Here is a 23113-nt window from a genome sequence, read left to right as displayed (position 1 = left end):
GGATGGAAAGTGTAAATTGTGTTTTTCTTTATTTAATCTTCAGAAACATCACACAGGGAAGATTCCTGGGAGGCACAGATTCACTGTTTAGTCTGATGGCCTGGTGGGAGGAGATGCCAATAAGTCTCGCATTTGCTGTGGGTCTATTTGAAGCCTTGTGTGATTTAAGGACTGAGTCACACAGTCACTGTGGGCTCTGAGCAGAGCTGGGTCATCTCAGAATATCCTTCACCTCAGGAAAGAGGTCATACATATGGGTGGCTCAGGGGTGACCAATTTAAAGCAGCAATAAAACTTATTTGGGGTTTCCAGCCAGAGGCCCAGAATCCTCATCCTACCTCCTGAATCCTGGAATTTCAGCATGGGAAAGACCTTCAGACTTTCAGCCCAACTCCCCTTTACAGATGGGGGACTTAAGCCAAGAGATGATAGGGGCCTTGTCCACAGTCACATGGCCAGTTATTGATGGAATCAAAGCCAGAGTCAAGGTCCGAATAGAGGCAGGCTCCTTCCTTCCCCAGTGTTTGTTAGACACTGCCTTCGTAGAAGAACCTGGTGCATCACAGGTACTAAACAAAAGCTCTTCAAACAGAACCATGGATCAGGGAGCCAGGATTTCTTTTTTCATCCATTTCCCAAAGGTTCAGAATGCACCTCACATTCAGACACTAAAGCCCATTGGTGATTGGAAAACTTCTTCCAAACATAAGCCCTAACATTCCATATCGAGATTCCACGTCAGGACATAGAACTGCTCCACTCTTTAGCAGCTGCAGAATACTCCAATTTATGGAAATATCAAAATTTATTTCACAGCATTCTGTTGATGGGTATGTAAGTTGTTCCCAAACCTGAGCTACTAACAATCCTGCAGTGGATGGCCTTGTACATGTATCACCCTCCTCAGGTGGGAGACACCCACTGGAAGTGACATTGCTAAGTTAGAGGGTGTGTGTATTTTCATATATGAGAATACTATCTAATTTCACTCCTAGATGATATAGCAACAGGGCTCCCTGCCACCCTTGAACATAGATGTGGAAGTGGATTTACCCTGATCAGATAATATAGGCAAAGACACCGAAGTTTCCAGATGGTGCCTCCCCAGCCCAGGCAATCACAGCCAGAAAGTAGCTCAGGTGTGACTCAGATCTGCTAACTCCTAGTAGGGTGCTCACCCCTCTTTGCCATGCTCTCAGCCTAAATGATGACCTGGATGAGAAAGGAGGGAGGCAGGGAAGGGGGCCAGGGAGTGGCAGTTGTGCCAAAGTCTCCTTATAACCAGTGCTATGAGGGCGGAGCCATTTGTTGCCTCTTTAAAGATGAGGACACTGAGGCTCAGAGAGGAGATCTGAGTGGTGAGCAAGTCGGGGAGCCAAGATTTCCTCTCCACCAACCTGACTTACAGCCCCTGTCTCTGCAACACTCACTCAGATGTGGTTTTTCAAGTGTAGAGAAATGCTCCAACCTTCTCTTTCCGGACTCTGGCATTGTTCAGTTCTATAGCGAAAAGCATTAAAAACGAAACTGAGGCTGGGTGCAGTGGCTCATGCCTGTAATCCCAGCACTTTGGGAGGCCGAGGTGGGTGGATCACCTGAGGTCAGGAGTTCAAGACCAGCCTAACCAACATGGAGAAACCCCGCCTTTACTAAAAATAAAAAAGTAGCCAGGCATGGTGGCGCATGCCTGTAATCCCAGCTACTTGGGAGGCTGAGGCAGGAGAATCGTTTGAAACTGGAAGGCGGAGGTTGCGGTGAGCCGAGATTTCACCATTGCACTCCAGCCTGGGCAACAAGAGTGAAACTCCATCAAAAACAAAACAAAACAAATGAAAAAAAGTCCTGTAGAGGTAGGAAGGGCTGGCTTTACCCGCTCATTAGAAAGTTTCTGCAGATGGCTCATTATATGTCAAGCCTGTTCCTAAAAGACAGGTCTCAGCACACATGAAGCATTTAGGACTCTCCCCCCATGTTGTGCTGTTTCTCCTTCACTCAGCAGCATCTATGGAGCAGAGTTGGGCCTCCTGCAGCTCAGCGGAGCACGTGCCCACCCCTTCTTGGTGCTGAGGACTAAGGATGAGGAGATGAGGTATTTCCTACGGGGTGCGTGGGGCCCATAGGAGCAAGTTTCCATGCTCCCCTCAGGCTGACAGGAGCCCACAGTGTTTTGTTTCTGGCCACAGTGTATCTGGGCCTGGGCACCCAGGAGGTAGGCTTCTCCCTTGAATTGCATGAAGTCAAGAATCTCGAAGGGACAATTGGGTGTGCAGTCAGTGTTGGGGCTCAAGCATTCAGGGCACTTGCTCTGTTAATGGACATGAATGCTTGGTGGGACACAGAAGGTGCCCACTGGGACACATGGAGGACAAGGAGACAGTGCCTTCATTTCTCCCAGCCTCAGTTTCCTCATCTGTAGAATGGTGATCATCATGAACTCCTTTAAGAGAAAGAAAATGATTTGAGGTTCTCTCTGTAAATCACCTAGCACATTCTAAGCATCCCCAAATTGAGGTGCTATTTCAAGATTGTGTAATCTTAAGCCAGTCTTGCCTTCCCTTGAGTCCTCAGTTTCTCCATCTGTGTGATGCTGATAATCACGGCCCCTACTCTAGGTTCTGTGAGGATAGGAGAGGATGTACACAGAGCCTCTAATGGTGGAGGTGTTCGGGTTATCACTGAGCTGCCGCAGTACAGTGGTTACGAGAGCATGGGCAAGAACTCAATTGCCTGGGCCACTTCCCAGCTCTGCCATTTTCTGGCTTTGTGACCTGGGACAAGGCAACCACCACTGTCGGCCTTGGTGTCCTCATCTGTTGATGATAACACTGACATCACAGACTGTAGGGAGAGGTGAAGGAGTTAAATCATGTAACATACTCAGAGCAGCACCTGGAATGCAGTAAACGTTCCATAAATGTGAACTATGTGATGCCGAAGCCATGACACCTCAGGTGGGCCAGTGCTCCTCCAGGCCTCAAGGATACATGGGGTTTGGGGTGGAGTCTCGTGGCTTTCAATCTTGGCCACCCATTAGAATCACCTGGGAAACTTTGACAAAAATGTTTACAAACCTGGACCCAGTATCCACCTAAAAATGCCAATTTAATTGATCTGACATGGGCCTGGGCATCTGAACTCTTCATGACTCCAGAAGATTCTCATACGCAGTCCCCTGGCAAAGGTCATGCCCCATAGGGTTGGGGCTTTGAGAACAGCTTTTCTGGGGGTGGGTGCTTCAGAAAAAATGTGGTGGAAACAGCTCAGGAGGCCTCAGTGCCCTGGCCAGGACCCCTCCCACAGTACAGGCCTCAGGACCCAAGACAGAGTTTCCGGATAAAGCCCTGCTCAGATCCAGCCTCAGTGCTGGAGGACCTTCCATCGTGAAAACGTGTGTATCTAAAAAAGCATTGAAATCCCAGTACTCCTCAGCCCCAAAAGTCTCCCTGCCTCAAAACACCAAGATGTCACGCAGGACGGGGCCAAGATGGCTGACTAGAAGCAGCAGTGATAGGAGGCTCCCATGGAAAAGAACCATAAAAGCAAGCAAATCCTGCAACACCAACTGAAGTATCCAGATTCTGACATCAGAATTGACTAGGCAGCTGGCGAGACCCATGGAGAGGAAGAGCAGTGTGGTGCAGAGGCCCCCTGAGAGCTGTGGGGCAGGGAAGCCCCCACCCCCCAGCCAAGGGAGGCGGTGAGTGAGCGTGCCACCTAGCCTGTGAAACAGTGCTTTTCCACAGAACTGTGCAACCCTCAGATCAGGAGATCCCACTCATGAGCCCATGCCACTGGGGCCTAGGGTCTCAATCAACCGCAGAGCTGCACAGATTCTCAACAGCCATTCAGCTAGAATATCCTTAAGGCTGCTGAGCTCCCAGGGGAAGGGGTGGCCAGGACCACAGCTGTGGCTGCCTGCTGTTTAAGCCATCTGAGCTCCTTGGGGGATAGGCGGCAGCCAGCATTGGGACTGATTGCTGCCTAACACACTAAGTTCCCAGGGCAAGGCAAAGGTGGCAGCCATCTCTATAACTGCAGGCCATGCTTTTCCCCTGCTGGAGCCAGGGAGGCTGGATGGCTTGTTCCCAAGAGGTATCCCCCACAGCCCAACACACCAGCTGTGGCAAACTGCGGCCAGAGTGCCTCTTCAGGACTGACCCATCCCTCCTCACTGGGCACGGCATCCCTCCAGGAACTCCAACAACTCCAGCCTGGGGCTCAGGGACAGAACTCTGATCTCCCTGGGCCTGAGCCCCTATGGGGAGGGGTGGCCACTGTCTTAGTCTGGCAGACTTAGTTTTTCCTGCTGCTAGTTCTGAGAAATCTGGGCAGCCCAGATAAGTGGGTTTTTCCCCACTGAAGCACACTCACTCCACCAAGGGACAGTCAAAGTTCTTCGTTAAATGGGTCCTGCTCCCCGTGCCACCCAACTGAGAGAGACCCTCTAATAGGGGTTGTCGGACACCCTACACAGAAGTGCTCCTACTGGCATTAGATCAGTGCCCCTCGAGGTTAGAGATCCTAAAGGAAGGAGCAGGCACCCATCTTTGCCGTTCTCCAGCCTCTTCAAGTGACATGTCCAGGTGTGGGAGCCAACCAGATGAAAAGGCCTGAAGTGAACCCCCAACAAACTGCAGCAGCCTTGCAGGGAAGGGACCTGACCATTGAAAGTAAAACAAACAGAAGGCAACAACAGCATCAACAAAAAAAGTCCCCACAATAACCCCATCCAAGGGTCAGCAGCCTGAAAGATCAAAACTAGACATATTCATGAAGATGAGAAAAAATCAACAGAAAACACTGACAACCCAAAAGTCCAGAGTTGCCTCTTCTCCTCCAATGATCGCAATGAGTCTCCAGCAGGGGTGCAAAACTGGACAAAGGAGGAAATGGACGAATTGACGGAAGTAGGCTTCAGAAGGTGAGTAATAACAAAGTCCACTGAGCTACAGGAGCATGTTCTAACCCAACGCAAAGAAGCTAAGAATCTTAATAAAATGTTACAGGAGCTGGTAACTAGAAAAACCAGTTTATAGAGGAACATAAATGACCTGATGAGCTAAAAAACATAGCACAAGAACTTTGTGAAGCATACACAAGTATCAGTAGTGGAATCAACCAAACAGAAGAAAGGATATCAGAGTTTGAAGACCATTTTGCTGAAATAAGGCATGCAGACAAGATTTTAAAAAAAGAATGAAAAGGAATGAACAAAACCTCAGAGAAATATGGGACTATGTAAAAAGACCACACCTATGATTGATTGGAGTACCTGAAAGAGATGGAGAGGATGGAACCAAATTGGAAAACACAATTCAGGATATTATCCAGGAGAACTTCCCCAACCTAGCAAGACAGGATAACACTGAAATTCAGGAAATATAGAAAACACCACTAAGATACTCCACAAGAAGATCAACCCCAAGACACATAATAATCAGACTCTCCAAGGTCAAAATGGAGGAAAAAATGTTAAGGGCAGCCAAAGAGAAAGGCAAGGTCACCCACAAAGGGAAGCCCATCAGACTAACAGAACAACTATTAGCAGAAACCCTACAAGCCAGGAGAGAGTGGGGGCCAATATTCAACATTCTTAAACAAAAGAATTTTCAACCCAGAATTTCATATCTAGCCAAACTAAGCTTCATATGTGAAGGAGAAATAAAATCCTTTCCAAACAAGCAAATGCTGAGGGATTTGTCACCACCAGGCCTGCTTTGCAAGAGCTCCTGAAAGAAGTACTAAACATGGAAAGGAAAAACCGGTACCAGCCACTGCAAAAACATACCAAAATATAAAGATCAGTGATCACTATGAAGAAACTGCATCAACTAGTGTGCAAAATAATCAGATAGCATCATGAAGACAGGATCAAATTCACACATAACAATATTAAGCTTAAATGTAATTAGGTTAAATCCCCCAATTAAAAGACATAGACAGGCAAATTGGATAAAGAGTCAAGCCCCATTGGTGTGCTGTATTTAGGAGACCCATCTCACATGCAAAGACACACATAGGCTCAAAATAAAAGGATGGAGGAAAATTTACCAAGCAAACGGAAAGCAAAAGAAGGTGGGGTTGCGATCCTAGTCCCTGACAAAACAAACTTTAAACCAACACAGATCAAAAAAGACAAAAAAGGCCATTATCTAATGGTAAAGGGATCAATTCAACTAACTATCCTAAATATAGGAGCACCCAGATTCATAAAACAAGTTCTTAGAGACCTACAAAAAGACTTAGACTCCCACACAATAATAGCGGGAGACTTTAATACCCCATTGTCAATATTAGACAGATCAATAAGACAGAAAATTAATAAGGATATTCAGGGCTTGAACTCAGCTCTGGATCAAGTGGACCTAATAGACACCTACAGAACTCTCCACCCCAAATCAACAGAAAACACATTGTTCTCAGTGCCGCAAGGCACTTATTCTAAAATCAACCACATAATTGGAAGTAAAACACTCCTCAGCAAATGCAAAAGAACGGAAATCATAGCCAACAGTTTATCAGACCACAGTTCAATCAAATTAGAACTCAGAATTAAGAAACTCACTCAAAACCACACAACTACATGGAAATTGAACAGCCTGCTCCTGAATGACTCCTGGGTAAATAATGAAATTAAGGCAGAAATTAAGAAGTTATTTGAAACCAATAAGAACAAAGAGACAACATACCAGAATCTCTGGGACACAGCTAAAGCAGTGTTTAGAGGGAAATTTATAGCACTAAATGCCCACATCAGAAAGCTAGAAAGATCTGAAATCAACACCGTAACATCACAATCAAAAGATCTAGAGAAGCAAGAGCAAACAAATCCAAAAGCTAGCAGAAGACAAGAAATGACTAAGATCAGAAACGAGCTGAAGGAGATAGAGACACAAAAAACCCTTCAAAAAATCAATGAATCCAGGAGCTGGTTTTTTGAAGAAATTAACAAAATAGACCACTAGCTAGAATAATAAAGAAGAAAGGAGAGAAGAATCAAATCAATAAAAAAAAGATAAAGGGGATATCACCACTGACCCCATGGAAACACAAACTACCATCAGAAAATACTATGAACACTTCTACGCAAATAAACTAGAAAATCTAGAAGAAATGGATAAATTCCTGGACACATACACCCTCCCAAGACTAAACCAAAAAGAAATCGAGCCCCTGAATAGACCAATAACAAGTTCTGAAGTTGAGGCAGTAATTAATAGCCTACCAACCAAAAAAAGCCCAGGACCAGATGGATTCACAGCCAAATTCTACCAGAGGTACAACGAGGAGCTGGAACCATTCCTTCTGAAACTATTCCAAATACTAGAAAAAGTGGGACACCTCCCTGACTCATTTTATGAAGCCAGCATCATTCTGATGCCAAAGCCTGGCAGAGACAGAACAAAAAAAGAAAACATCAGGCCAGTATCCCTGATAAACATCAAAGTGAAAATCCTCAATAAAATACTGGCAAACTGAATCCCACAGCACATCAAAAAGTTTATCCACCACAATCAAATTGGCTTCATCCCTGGCATGCAAGTCTGGTTCAACATATGCAAATCAATAAATGTAATCCATCGCATAAACAGAACCAATGACAAAAGCCACATGATTATCTCAATAGATGCAGAAAAGGCCTTCAATACAATTCAACACCACTTCATGCTAAAAATTCTCAATAAATTAGGTATTAACAGAACATATCTCAAAATAAAAAGAACTATTTATGACAACCCCACAGCCAATATCATAATGAATGTGCAAAAGCTGGAAACATTCCCCTTGAAAACCAGCATAAGACAAGGACGCCCTCTCTAACCATTTCTATTCAACATAGTATTAGAAGTTCTGGCCAGAGCAATCAGGCAAGAGGAGGAAATAAGGGGTATTCAAATAAGAAGAGAGGAAGTCAAATTGTCTTTGTTTGCAGATGACATGATTCTATATTTAGAAAGCCCCATCATCTCAGCCCAAAAACTCCTTAAGCTGATAGGAAACTTCAGCAAAGTCTCAGGATAGAAAAGCAATATGCAAAAATCACAAGCATTCCTATACACCAACAATAGACAAGCAGAGAGCCAAATCATGAATGAACTCCCATTCACAATTGGTACAAAGAGAATAAAATGCCTAGGAATACAACTTACAAGGGATTTGAAGGACCTCTTCAAGGAGAACTACAAACCACTGCTTCAAAGAAATAAGAGAGGACACAAAAAAATGGAAAAACATTCCATGCTCATGGATAGGAAGAATGAACGTCACGAAAAAGTAATTTATAGATTCAGTGCTATTCCCATCAAATTACCATTGACATTCTTCACAGAATTAGAAAAAAAACTACATTAAATTTTATATTGAACCAAAAAAAGCCCGTATAGCCAAGACAATCCTAAGCAAAAAGAACAAAATTGGAGGCATCATGCTACCTGACTTCAAACTATATTACAAGGCTACAATAACAAAAACAGCATGGTACTGGTACCAAGACAGACATATAGACCAATGGAACAGAACGGAGACCTCAGAAATAATGCTGTACATTTACAACCATCTGACCTTCAACAAACCTGAGAAAAACAAGCAATGGGGAAAGGATTCCCTATTTAATAAATGGGACTGGGAAAACTGGTTAGCCATATGCAGAAAACTGAAACCGGACCCCTTCCTTACACCTTATACAAAAATTAACTCAAGATGGGTTAAAGACTTAAATGTAAAACCCAAAACCATAAAAACCCTAGAAGAAAACCTAGGCAATACCATTCAGGCATAGGCATGGGCAAAGACTTCATGACAAAAATGCCAAAAGCAATTGCAACAAAAGTGAAAGTTGACAAATGGTATCTAATTAAACTAAAGAGATTCTGCACAGGAATAGAAACTATCATGAGAGTGAACAGGCAACCTACGGAATGGGAGAAAATTTTTGCAATTTACCCATCTGACAAAGGTCTAATATCCAGAATCTACAAGGAACTTAAACAAATTCACAAGAAAAAAACAAACAACCCCATCAAAAAGTATGCAAAGTATATGAACACACACTTCTCAAAAGAAGACATTTATGTGGCCAACAAACATATGAAAAAAAGCTCAACATCACTGATCATTAGAGAAATGAAAATCAAAACCACAATGAGATACCATCTCATGCCAGTCAGAATGGTGATTATTACAAAGTTAGGAAACAATAGATGCTGGTGATGCTGTGGAAAAATAGGAACGTTTTTACATTCTTGGTGGGAATGTAAATTAGTTCAACAATTGTGGAAGACAGTGTGGTGATTCCTCAAGGATCAAGACCCAGAGATACCATTTGACCCAGCAATCCCATTACTGGGTATGTAACCAAAGGAATACAAATCATTCTACTATGAGGACACATGCACATGTATGTTTATTGCAGCACTATTTACAATAGCAAAGACATGAAACCAACCCAAACGCCCATCATTGATAGACTGGACAAAGAAAAGGTGGTACATATACACCATGGAATACTATGCAGCCATAAAAAAGAATGAGTTCATGTCCTTTGCGGGGTCTTGGATGAAGCTGGAAGCCATTATCCTCAGCAAACTAACACAGGGACAGAAAAGCAAACACCACATGTTCTCACTCATAAGTGGGAGTTGCACAATGTGAATACATGGATGCAGGGAGGGGAGCAACACACACCAGGGCCAGTCAAGGGGTGGGGGGGGTGAGGGGAAGGAGAGCATTAGGACAAATAGCTAATGCATGCAGGGCTTAAAATCTAGATGATGGGTTGATAGGTGCAGCAAACCACCGTGGCACACATAACCTATAAAACAAACCTGCATATTCTGCACTTGTATCCCAGAACTTAAAGTAAAATAATAATAATAAAAAGATGTCACAGAGGACTCTGTTCCCTCCTCCTTCCAAAATGCTTCCAGCTTTACCTATGATCTTATTTTTTTTTGAAAGCCAGTTGTCCAGACTTGGTGGTTTTGCTTCTATTATCATTTGAGTTTTTCATGAGCTGCAGCGAGCAGGATTTGAGCCTTTTCTTGGTGTTTCTACTCCTCTATGTTCTACTGCCTAAAGAATAAGTGTGTAGATTCAGAAGTAGTAATGACCAAACCTCTTCATAACAGCCATATGGCTCATTTATTAAGCACCTGCTGCATACCAGGCTCCGTGCTTGCATTCATCCTCCCTCATCTTACCAGGGTGGGTTTTTTATTCACTTTTGGCCCTTTGCTAGCTGGGGTCCCCTCAGACCCTGATCCTATAAGGGACTCACACGAGGACCCCCTCAAGGCAATGAAGGGAGGATTAAAGAGCTGAGAGGTACAGAGGGAGCAGCCAGCATCAGGCTCCCAAGAAGCCCTCAATAAATGGGAACTGGTTACAGCCTCTCAGCCCTCTAGGGATGCCCAATGCTGCTGGTGTCTTGATGACTTGACTTCTTCAAGTGACACCCTTCTTACTGTGCCCATAAAATGTTTGCATGGGGTAGGGAGCAAGTTAATATTTACAAATGCAAGTATGCCTAATATGTGTTTCCTGATGACTGCTATAGGAGGTGCAGGGTAATAATTAGCAATTTGGAGACACGTTTAGGACTCATCTACAGGGAGAAACTACCCTCATTTTTCTGATTCTCCAGTTTGTGTGCTTTCAGGAGCCAGGATAGATTTCTGCCTGTTGGGGTGGCCTAGATCTTTGTCACTTGTAATGAATTAACGATGAAGAAATCACCCACCTTTCGCTTTCTTAGTACTCAGTGATCATTGTTTTTGAACCCAACCTGGCCCAACTGAAGACCTAGATTCCAAGAAACCTTCCCTCTTTTCAAATTTGGGACTTGGCACAGATTAGACCTGCTAACTAAAAAAAATAGTGATTGATAGGAAGGCCAAAGGAAATAGCATTTATCTGGGAAATAAAGAGTTGCAATTTGGGAACCCTGAGTCATGGCAGTCCTGAATAGTGTCCCATAGGGCAATGCAGGAAAAGTTTTGTACTGGGGACTTTCACAAAATGTTGTTTTTGAAAACAGTTCATTGCCTGGCAGAAATGCTAAACTGCAAACTCGTATTAATTGGTTACTTAATTAGGACACTCCAGGATGAGAGAAATCAAAATCCCATGTACCTCGACTTCAGTCGGTTGTTATCCAGGTCTACAGCAACATCCTGTGGCTTGACCTTTAGCAGGTGTGAGTGCAATGCTCTTACAAACGCTTGACTCCATGTTAAAGCTTTAGCCTTAACTACTTCATTTTCTTTCAAAAACTGTACTGGAATATTTGTGAAAAGAATGAAAAATATGGAATAAATTCATAAATACACAAAGAGAGAGAGCTCTGGGTATATGTCAAGTCTGGATTAAAGACAGATCTGTGTTTATTTTTATGAAGCATCTTCTGACTTTGATCCAAAGCAAAACTTCTTCCATGGCCCCATTTAATCCTTGTTGCACCCCTGGGAAGGGAAAATGCTGCTGTCCCACTTTGCAGATGAGGGGCTGCATGTTCCAGGCCACCCCTCTCATGGGCTGAACAGCCTGGTTGCAGGTCTCATGGTGGCGCCACTTTGCCATTGTTCCCTACTTTGGCTTCTGTAAACACCCTCTCTGAGGTTGGTGAGCTCTCCTGGGGAAACAGGCTAGCACCAGTTAATACACAGAGGGAGACCAATCAGTAACTTTGTTCCTGTGCCCAGATTGGTGGAAGTCACCCTATGTGGAGAGGAGGACTTTGAACTCAGACCTGGACTTCCCTCTGGGACCTTCCCCTACACTGTCTGACCTGGGGCTGGTCCTCACCTCTTCCAACCTTTGCATCCTGCTCTGTAAAATGAGAATAAGAACACCATCCTCTCCACATTATTAGAAGGATTAAAATTAATGTATCTGAAGGTTCTTAACAGTGTCACACACTCATCATTAGTGATTGTCATCTCAGTCATGTCTCCTGTTTATCGATGCCCCTTTTGTAGCCAAACCCTCTGCCCCCGTGGTATTGGGCCCTGCGGCGAGGACCACACCTGAGCACACAGTGAGTTTCACCTGCGAGTCCCATGGCTTCTCTCCCAGAGACATCACCCTGAAATGGTTCAAAAATGGGAATGAGCTCTCAGACTTCCAGACCAACGTGGACCCCACAGGACAGAGTGTGGCCTACAGCATCCGCAGCACAGCCAGGGTGGTACTGGACCCCTGGGACGTTCGCTCTCAGGTCATCTGCGAGGTGGCCCATGTCACCTTGCAGGGGGACCCTCTTCGTGGGACTGCCAACTTGTCTGAGGCCATCCGAGGTAGAGGACCCTCACACCCAGCCCAAGCCCACACCTGGCTGTCAAGCCCACTCCCCTCTCCCCAGGCTGTTGCTCCAGAGGTTGAATGGCCTGTAATCTAATCCCTGACTATACTGCCCACCCGCCATGCACCTAGGTGTGCTGGCCACTTACTATCATTTTATTGGCAGCGGTCAGGGGACCAGCAATCACGTGCCAAGCTCTGTGCTACAGAGTTTCATTTATGTCACCAAGAACAACTACTATTAGTGAGTACCTACTATAAGCCAAGTCCCTATGTGCTTGGCGATTTCACTGATTTTGCTACAGTTCTTACATTCCAACTGCATGCCAGGGGTTGTGCTTGTAGATTTCACTCATTCTTAGCCTAGTAGGAGCTACCAGTCCTTGAGCACCTACTGTGCACCAGGCACTGTGCTTGGTAATTTCATTCATATGCAAAGAGCGCCCTCAATGTCTTAGCATCTGCTGCCTGCCTAGCACTGTCCTGGTGATGCCCTCACCGTGGTAGTGGGAGTTAAGTTATGGAGCCCTCCCTGTGATCTGTCTGTGCCACAAGATCAGAGCTTCTACCCTGTGCTGTTTCAGTTCCACCCACCTTGGAGGTTACTCAACAGCCCATGAGGGCAGGGAACCAGGTAAACGTCACCTGCCAGGTGAGGAAGTTCTACCCCCAGAGCCTACAGCTGACCTGGTTGGAGAATGGAAATGTGTGCCAGAGAGAAACAGCCTCGACCCTTACAGAGAACAAGGATGGTACCTACAACTGGACGAGCTGGTTCCTGGTGAACATATCTGACCAAAGGGATGATGTGGTCTTCACCTGCCAGGTGAAGCATGATGGGCAGCTGGTGGTCAGCAAACGCCTTGCCCTGGAGGTCACAGTCCACCAGAAGGACCAGAGATCAGATGCTACCCCTGGTGAGGTTGCTCAAAATTTTTAAATTTTGTCTCTTTCTTTCATGTTAAAAGTAATATCCATGCTTGCTGTAAAATAAGCTAGAAGTCTATAAATACAAAGTAAAATTTTAATGTCAGCTCCATCCCTCCAAATCCCACATGCCAAGAGTCATGACTAGTAAGAATTTGATGCACAAGTTAATAGAACTTTTGACATAAATATATGTTTAATTTTTTTTTTTTGAGACGGAGTCTCGCTCTGTCCCCCAGGCTGGAGTGTGGGCGCGATCTGGCTCACTGCAAGCTCTGCCTCCCGGGTTCACACCATTCTCCTGCCTCAGCCTCCCAAGTAACTGGGACTACAGGCGCCGGCCACCACTCCCGGCTAATTTTTTGTATTTTAGTAGAGACGGGGTTTCACCATGTTAGCCAGGATGGTCTCAATCTCCTCACCTCGTGATCCACCTGCCTCAGCCTCCCAAAGTGCTGGGATTACAGGCGTGAGCCACCACGCCTGGTGTACATAAATATATATTTAAGGAGCAAAGAGGCAGGCAGGGGGAACCATCTTTTCATAGAGTCCTTTGCCTTCCCTTATTCCTTGAGAGTTGTTATGCCCCTGTTTCTCATCAGCCCACCCTTGTGCTCCCTACTTTTTCTAACCTCTGCTTTGTTTGTTTCATCCTAAACTTTTCCATCCACATTTATGACCTCATCCCAGTACACCCTGACATCTGCTGTGTATATTTCAGAAAGACAAATGTAGTTTAAAACTGTACCAGGCCTGGCGGCTCACGCCTGTAATCCCAGCACTTTGGGAGGCTGAGGCGGGCAGATCACGAGGTCAGGAGATCGAGACCATCCTGGCTAACATGGTGAAACCCCATCTCTACTAAAAATACAAAAAAATTAGCCAGGCGTGGTGGCGGGCGCCTGTAGTGCCAGCTACTCTGGAGGCTGAGGCAGGAGAATGGTGTGAACCCAGGAGGCAGAGCTTGCAGTGAGCCGAGATCACGCCACTGCACTCCAGCCTGGGCGACAGAGTGAGACTCTGTCAAAAAAAAAACAAAACAAAACAAAACTGTACCAGGCCTGCAGGTGACCATGAATGGTCACAGAACGGACCTCCTCTGCATCCTGATTGTGATATTTGAGCAACAATAATCACAAACCCCTCTGTAAATTTACTAAGTGCAAATTTCCATTCATCCATGATCTCTGTTTTTGCTTCAACCACCCAGTGAGTCTGGAGTTTTAAAGAAGGGGAAACTAGGACTTGGGAAGTCATGGGGGATGTTGTTGAAGACCTCTTGCCTTTAGATCAGGTTATTGGTTCAAACTAATTAAAGTAAATCTGGGTCCCTGAGAACAAGGTCAGTTACAGCCTAAAATGCAAATTTGTGCTAGTTAGAGAAACATTCCTCTTCTGCTGGGCACTGTCCCATGGACCTGAAGTTGGCCTGTGTTCCACTCCGTATGACCAAAATATGTCTTACTTCCCTCTTGTGTAATACCAGGAGGGGTCTCAACTCCAGGAGACTTTTCAAAGGCCCAGGTTCCTCCCACATACCTTATGGTGGTTAGTCTTATCTGCTGGGTCAGTGCTAGGTCACGGATTTTTCCATGTCCCTGTCTGCTGGAAGAGTGCATATAGGAAATGGAGGGCAAACAATGTCTTCCATAATCAGAGATGTATGGAAGGCGTGTGATCATGTCCACAGCTAACTCAGTCATGCATGTACACGCAGTTCCAAATGGAATCCATAGTTGGGTGATCTTATGACTAAAGACAGCTTTACAAAACCAGTGTCATTATTACAGTTAATACAATTTCAAATTTTTAATCACTAAATTTCATAAAATTATTAAAACAATTCCCTTATATCATCTAAAATGGAGTATACATTCAAATTTTCCTCAAATTTCTTTTATGACTATCTTTCTGTGCACTAAATTTGGTTTTAATTCATATTTAAATGCTTTGCAGTATTTTTCTTTGAAACACTTGGGCCTCAAGAATTTTTGGGGGTGTTTTAAAATTATAAATTCAATTTCCTCAGTAGTTTAGGGTTACTCATATTATCCATTTCATATTGGGTGAGTTCCGGTAACTCGTGCCTTTTGAAGAATTTTGTGTCCATTTTATCTAAGTTGTCATATTTTTGTGTGTAGAGTTGTTCATAATATCTCCTTATTATCTTTTTGATGTCTGAAGGGTCTATGGCGATATCCCCTGTTTCAACCTCATATCTAAAATATGCCATTTCTGTTTTCTTCTTCATCAGCCTTGCTATAGTTTTTTTCCATTTTATTGGTCTTTTCAAAGGACCACTTTGTTTCCGTGAGTTTTTAAATTGTTTTTCTGTTTTCAGTTTATTCATTTTTTGCACTCTTCTTTTTATTAATTCCTGTCTCCTGCTTGCTTTGAGTTTATTTTGCTCTACTTTTTCTAGTTTCTTGAAGTGGTGATTTAATTGACTTGAGGCTTTTGCTCTTTTCTATGTCATTCCTTTGCCTCCATTTATGGCTGGGGCTGTTGTTGGGGGGTGGGTCCCAGGTGCCTGGCTGCAGGGCTGTCCCTCAGTCCTGAGGCCCCTAGTCAGTCTCCCTTCTTCCTCTCCCACCTTGGAATTTCTCCTATTCCTGATTCTTGTGATGTTTCTAGGGTTCATAGTTTTACTTCTCAGGGAGGTAAAACTGCACCATCAAGACTGGATTGCATTTGCTTTTCAGTTATTCATCCACCCACTGGCTTGGACCGGGACCAGGGCTGGCATTTTTGGGTGCTTTCGGTTTGCCAGATGTAGCATCTTTGCTCAGGTACTAAGGCTAGAAATGCATTTTAAGTTGTCTAGGCTGGCAGGTAAAGTGCAAGATGCCTTGTGGTTACATAAGTGCTGCACCAGTGGCGTGGGAGCCCGGTAAGAGACTGTGCACTAGGGTTAGGCGAGTGTTCTCTTTTGACTCACAGTCATTTTGCAGTTTGGCTTTCTCTCTTCAAGTAATACTGAGAGCCAGGGTTGTGCAGAACTTACTTTTTTGTTTTCATTTTTTATTTGATTTGGGGAGGATATTTTACACAGATAAGTAGCTATGCTGCTGCAATTGTACCCAGCAACTCCTAAGTCAACCGAAGATCTTTGAGTGCTTTGACCCAAATGTCCACTCCCACATCTCAGGGTCCCACAACTTCCCCATCAGGGCCCTACCCCAGCATAGCAACCGTTGAAGCTGAGATTCATCCTCCTCTGTGATTCTGCTACTCTTTTAATGATGTCCAGGGCCCAACCCTCTATTCTTTCTGCCCTCTAGCCACAAGAGATAAGAAAGTGCAGTGCTGCCAAGAAGTCCTCTTGCTTTCACACTGAACCTTAACTCATAATCAATCACTCGTAGCTTCTCAGCATCTTTCCCAAAAAAAAATATGCCCAGTGATAGCCATGGAACAACTTAGTCCTTATAACTACCATTTCCCAATTTGTTTCAAAAGCCTGATGCCAAGGAATTTCCTGCCTGTGGTTACACCATCCCAGCTTACTGCCAGTGAAAGTTGTATCAATTGCATTCCAGCCATGGTGCCCAGCCCCACTCACTGCCAGCCCTGAGGTCCTCATTGCGAGCTGATGAGTATTCAGGCTTCAAATTTATATTTTAGAGTCAGTTTTCCAGACAACTTACCAAGGTCAGTTTCTCTGTAAGGCAGACTAGAGATGGATACAGGAATGCAGGAAGCATCCTGAAGAGCTGTAGGGTCAGCATGCCTCAGGAAATGGGGAGGCAGGACTGTAGGAGGAGCGAGGTGCTGAGCTACAGTGCAGGTAGGACAAAGACCCAGCTGCTCCTGCGGAGGATCCCAAGGGCTGAGAGTGTCATGTAGTGTTTTTTAATTGAGGAGAGAAGCGTGGCCTTCCTATTTTCAATTCAGCCAATCTTTCTTGTGGGCTGTCCCCTAGAAGGAGGAGTGAACTTGGAATTGGGCAGTGCAGCTTTCCTCAAGGGAGAAGAAGTCCCAGAGAGCCACCCAGCTGAGAACTGCCGGCCTCCAACACCCCAGCAGCCACAGATGCTGAGTTCTCCATTTCTTCCTTAAGGACCCACCAGCACCATTTTATTTATTTAAAATATACTGTAATATCTTTAATGGCCCAAACTGCTGGTGTTAAAAATGTTGATTTTAAAAGCCTGAACTGCTCATGTTAAAAATGCAGCGTCCAAACATGTGCTTCCCGGTAACTGAGTGTGCCCAACTTAACAGAAAGATTTCAGATGACACCTGCACTGGGGTGGAGGTGGCCTAGGTGACGTCTGAGGCCCTCCCAAGCATGAGACCCATTTCCGTGACTCACTAGGGTGTTTTCTAGCCAGAAGGTTTCATTATGTCCAGCGCTCCATGGCTCCTCCAGGTTCTGAGAACACGGAGTCCTCCCCTTACTTCTGGGGCTAAGCAGGGAACCTGCAACTCTCATTGTGAAGCCATCCTCAAGCCACCTGCCTACCCTTTTACAGTCATTAAAATGTCCCTAGGAATTTGGACTTGTTTTGTTCCAAAGGACATGGTCTCAGGGATCAACCTAAGGAACACTAGTGATCAGCTTCTTTAGGTTTGAATGCAAGTAACCTTGTGACCCTCCCTAAAATCCATGGGCCTCAGTTTCCCTAGCAGAATGGAATGACAATCCCTGCTCCCATAGGCTTGTGAGGGTCAAGTGAGGAACCCCGTTGCCACATGTATGAATACCTGAGTACACACCCCCTCCAAGTCTTCCCTCCAGGAGAATAAGCTGGCAACCTGGGACAGGATGAGTGAGAATGGGGAGCCTCTTTCTGTGGCTTCTGCCTTGTGCTGGAGTGAAGATAGCCTGGGCAGGATGCACGTTCAAAGGTAGGGCATAGATGGGCCCAGGCAGCCTCAGATGGGGTAAGTGGAGGCCCCTACAATGGCCTCCCAAGTGGCCTCTCTCATAGCCCCTCATCTTCCCTGATTTCCAGGCCCGGCATCATCTCTTACTGCGCTGCTCCTCATAGCTATCCTCCTGGGCCCCATCTACATCCCCTGGAAGCAGAAGACCTGACTGTAAGTACAAGGAAGGGAGGACAGACCAAGCGCTGTCGCAGAAGGGCAAGGCCAACAGGAAGGCCCAGCCCACATGCCAGGCAGCACCAGGGTCTGTGGAGTTAAGCTCCCTCCACACCCTCGGAAGTCTTGGGGAACCATTTAAAAGGCTCCCAACCCACAGAAATTATGTGGGTGGTGTACAATGTGGGATGCTTGAAATGTGTTCAAAAATGTCCACAGTGCCCTAGGAGTTTCATGGAGGCAGTGATGAGTGGGTGGTCCCTTGCAGGCTATCTGTAGATTATTTGAATGCTGGGACTCCATGGGGTCAGAGGAATCCACATTGTAGACTAATGTTGAGAAACCCAAATGGGAAGCTCTGAAGGCTGTTTGTGCTCTGACCCTCTGTGTGTCTGAGTGGAAGGAATATTGGAAAGGGCATCAGGACTTGGCAGGATGGCTGAGCAGGCAGAGTTCTATCTCAGGACTGCCTGTCCACCAGCGACAGGCATCCCAGGAGACCAGCCCCGAGAACATAACAGACTCTCAGGAAACATGTCTTGAAAGATGAGCAGATGACTAAGTGTGGATGTGTTTTCCTACAGCTCCTTCCTTCCTCCCCTGCCACGTGGGACCCTCATCTCTGCTGCCTCCTTCCTTTCCTGAGAGGCTCAGCTTGAGAGAATGAGCCAGTGAGAAGCTTCTCTAGACTTGGCTCCAAACACCTCCCCTCCCAAGACATCTGCCTGCCCACAGGCTCCTGTTGCTCCTTCACACAGACCTTGATGCCCCAGAGCAAGGTCTTCATTCATGGTCCTGAGCAGGGGCCATGGGATTGGGCTCTGGGCACTGACTTAACGGCACCTCCCTAGAAGATGAGAAACATGCCAAATCTAAACACACCAGGACTCCCATCCATCGCCTTGAGACTGACCATAAACCACAGACACTCTCCAGGTTCTCAAGGGTTATCCTGCCTTCCAGATTCCTGCCTATCCCAACTCCCCAGCCTTGTTGAGGTTCTCTATTGCCTCTTGAATACAAATGCACTCCCAAAGAGGTTTTAAGAAAATAAAAAGATTATCCTTCCTCTTTGTCTAAGGGTCCTACTCCTCACACTCAGAAACAAAGAAGCTCTCCCTACTCTCTCTGTGATGGGAACACTAGTTCTAGCATCCTGCAGGCTTCCCAGCCCTGCTGCTCATGGCAGAAATGCTGCCACAGTCCAAAAGCCTCCTTGACTCCCGGAATCCTCCCTGATGTCTCTTTACACCCCATATTCAATTCTGCCTTCAAAATACTTATGTCCACTCATGAGATGGTAAGTGTTTAAAAATGGACTCTCTTAAAGGAAAAAAAAAGCTGATTTGTTGTACTTGACAATTTCTGTGGTGTCATCACCCCCAACACGGCCAGTTTCAAGCTACCAGAAGTTTAACAACTGGATTGCAAAATTCCTGAAACTTAACGGTTGGCTTTCAGGGGCCAGTCCAAGCCTGCTGCAGGACAGCACTGAGTTACATCCCTAACCTGCACACTTCTCACCTCCATCACCCCTCCCTGTCCCGGCCAGCATCATCTCTTCCGGGAACACTTCTGTAGCCTCTGTTGGCTTTCATTTTTCAGCTACAGTGATTTTTGGAAAAGTCAAATTGTATCACTCCTCTGCTTCTTCCCCAACACAGCTTCATGGCTCCCTTCATCCCTCCTTCAAGCCTCTGCTCAATGTCACCTTATTAAAGGGCACCTTTTGCAAACCACTCTGTACATAATATCAATTCTCCTGTCTACCCTGGCATTCTAATTTCTCTTATCTTGATTAATTTTTATTTAGCATTTATTACCGTAAGCATTATACCGAATACAGGCAGCCCTCGCTTTTCACAGCAGTGCAAGACTGCAAGAATGACTGTGCAGCCGGAAACCCAGGAAAGCAATCTCCACATCCAATCAGAAAAACAATGATCATATTGTGACCTTTACAATTTTTTGTCAAAATATAGGAAACTCTCATACTGTCAGTTACAAATGTAGAAGGCAATAAAAAATAATAAATGAGTATTTATTAGTACCCTGTAATTCAAAACATTGGAAACATCGAGTGTTTAAGTATTTTATTTCTTTGTAAAAATGTTTCAAGAGTAGTTGGAAGAGTGCTTACCTCCTTCTTGTACACTTTGGATATGGAGCAAACATCCTTTCTATCTGGGTGTTTTATCACCTTCCTCTCTAAGTTTGGATTTGTTTCCAGCACCTTATCATTTGCACTTTCAGTGTCGTGAAATCTCTGCAAAAGTTCCTTTCACGTGAAGATTTTTGCTGTTGTCACATCCTCAGGGACACCTTCACCCTATTTGTCAGCACCCCATCCCATATCTGTTAAATTCACCTTCTCTAAGTCCTGCAGGCTGCCTATCTGAAGTTTCTCAAACACTACCAGGGTCTACGTTGCCTCCACCAGCTATTCATGCTTCTATAACTCCACTGACATTCAATTTGAACTTTATCTCCAGCATTTTCACTGCTCATTTATTCACTGCATTTTCACTGTGGTTGTCCAATCTCTCTTTCAATTATTTGTCTCCCAAAAATGTCACATGGGCTCATCACCAGTTCCATGAGGTTGCAGTCTTATGTAAGCCTGTGCCCCTGGCCTGTGGACTTCACAAGTGCCTCTCAGTTTTTTCCCCTATGGTGGGACAGGATGGCTAGAGGGGGCTGGAGTTGGGTGCTTGCCTTCCCCAGGTAGGTTAGGCTCTGATCAAAGCCCAGCAGATTAGGCACTGGTAAAATAGTTTCTCCTGAGAGCTGGGCTTGGTAAGAAGAAAGAATGCTCTGGTGTAGTTCAAAATGATTCGCTTTCCCCTCCCCACCCCCCAGGAAGCACAAGTGAATATTTCTCTCATATTCACTCTGAGCACCTAATCAAGCTCCTGGAGGTAAATCTCACAACAGTGTTGGAGTTCCCTGCGATTGGGTCCTGCTGGAATCTGTTCCTCAGACTGGCCGTTCCCTGCGATTGGGTCCTGCTGGAATCTGTTCCTCAGACTGGCCCACAGCAAGCCCCTAGCAATTCTTCAATTACAGTGCAGGTTTTCCTACCCTGGCACTGGTTCCCATGGAGCTTTTGGCTTCAGGAAGTTGTAATTCTCTATATCATTTTGTCTAACTTCCAGTTTCAGAGACAATGGTCTGCTCTGTAACCTCATTTCTCTGACAGACCTGAGAAGAGTTGCCATTTCTTATTTGCTCAGCTTGTTACTTGATGTTGGCCCTAGGGACTTTTTGCAGGGGACATCCAGGAGTTTTGGTTCCATCCTTAAAGGCTGCTACAGTAACAAGACCTCAAACTTTCCACACCCAGAATTACAGTCTCTGAAAATCCAAACTCAGTCCTTAGCTATAGGGCCCTGTGGATCAGGGCTGTCAACTGAGGAAGGGCCAAGGGAACCCTGGCATGAAGTGAGTGCCCCTGGGACAGACAGCAGGCCCAGAGCAGTCAAACTCTCTCCACTACTGTCCAAGGCTCCCAGGCGTGGGAACCCCAAGGTGGATATCAGCAACTTCCCAGGGGTGGCAACTCTGCCTGCTTCCTCTTTTACTATGAGACCGTGCCAGTCTCGTGGCCTTTTCCTTCCACAGCAAATTCCTTCCTCAGATATCATGGCAGGTGGGGCTTCTCCTTCCCTGCAGAGCTCAGAGGCTGGGGTCTCTCCGTGATAAACTTTCAACAGAGCAGGCAATGGCCATACCTGTCTTCCAGCCCACCTGGACAACCCTTGCCTCTTTATGCTATTGGGACTCACAGGTGAGAGCAGCCTGTTCTACACAGGTGTATTTATATGTAATGTCTCCTCACCCTCTCAGCCCATCTCACCCGTGTCTGTGGATTTCCATTTGGGAACATTTTCTTCTCTCCCATCCCAGCAGGAGACAAGATTTGGAGTACACTTTCCGTGAGCATCTGTGCAGACTCTTACCGGGATTTGCCTTTCTTTAGTCACAGTGATTTCCCGAGGTCATGCTCGTACCGTGACCCAGGTGCCAGTAATGACTTCGTGATTATAGGGCTGGACACGTGACCCACACTCATCATGTGGTGGTAGCTGCGCATCCCCCAGCCACTGGCCAGGGTTGGTGCACTGCATCGTAAATCCTCGAGGACAGAGAGTCTGCTTTTTAAAGGTATTACTATTGCCAAAACACCACCTAATAACAATAACATCTAACTTTTGGAGCACAATCAGCAATTATTAAGGAATTTGCATATATTAATCCATTTTATGACCATAACAAACCTCTGAAGTTGATATGATTACTTCCATTTTATATTTGAGAGAACTCAAGAAACAGAGACGTTAAACAGATTCCCCTAGGTCACACAGCTAGAACTGATAGAACTAAATTCAAATCTAGAAGTTCTGATTCCTAAGCCCACAAGCTTAATCTTTGCTCTCCTCAAACATCCACTGACTCCTCACTTGTCCCACAGCCTTATCTCATTATCTGCACCTTCTGTCATGAGTGCAGGGCTAAACTTGGCAGAAAGAGAATTTTAGCTCATGGTTCCCCAGGCTCCGGGTTTTCTCAGACATCCAGGCTGTATCTGTACTGCACAAAGTCAACCTAAATTTGAAACTCAATTCTCCACATGATTTCCACAAAATTTTTCACTCAAATTGTATCTATGCATCTAATAGATCTTCATTGAAGGATTGGAGTTCACAGGAAGTCATCTTGCTGCTTTAAGTAGAGATTCTGCCAAAGCATGGAAATTATTCTATCAATATTTGAGTCATATATTTCAAATCATAATTTTTGGAGGCATAATATTTTGTGACTCATCTTTCAGGTTAGTTGTTAC

The 23113-nt window shown here is 45.2% G+C and overlaps 1 protein-coding gene and 1 long non-coding RNA gene across 2 annotated transcripts in view; one reads left to right on the top strand and one right to left on the bottom strand.

Annotated features, from left to right (window-relative positions):
• The window catches only part of LOC101129558 (signal-regulatory protein gamma), a 29242-nt gene extending 9296 nt beyond the window's left edge, over positions 1–19946 (top strand). Inside the window, exons 3-6 of the mRNA XM_019017564.3 lie at positions 11976–12293; positions 12882–13214; positions 18183–18267; positions 18855–19946. Coding sequence (XP_018873109.1) covers positions 11976–12293; positions 12882–13214; positions 18183–18265 — 734 coding nt within the window. The 3' untranslated portion in view covers positions 18266–18267; positions 18855–19946. The remainder of the gene's footprint in view (positions 1–11975; positions 12294–12881; positions 13215–18182; positions 18268–18854) is intronic.
• On the bottom strand, positions 5–14976 carry LOC109024427 (uncharacterized). Its single transcript, XR_002003932.3, has 3 exons — positions 14764–14976; positions 11131–11275; positions 5–2437 (listed from the first exon to the last, which is right to left on the bottom strand). It is a non-coding gene; the product is annotated as an uncharacterized lncRNA (long non-coding RNA).
• Positions 19947–23113: the final 3167 nt, after the last annotated feature.

This window comes from Gorilla gorilla, chromosome 21, assembly GCF_029281585.2.
Source record: "Gorilla gorilla gorilla isolate KB3781 chromosome 21, NHGRI_mGorGor1-v2.1_pri, whole genome shotgun sequence".
In the NCBI taxonomy this organism is placed as follows: Eukaryota; Metazoa; Chordata; class Mammalia; order Primates; family Hominidae; genus Gorilla; species Gorilla gorilla.
This window is presented reverse-complemented; position numbering and strand designations above follow the sequence as displayed.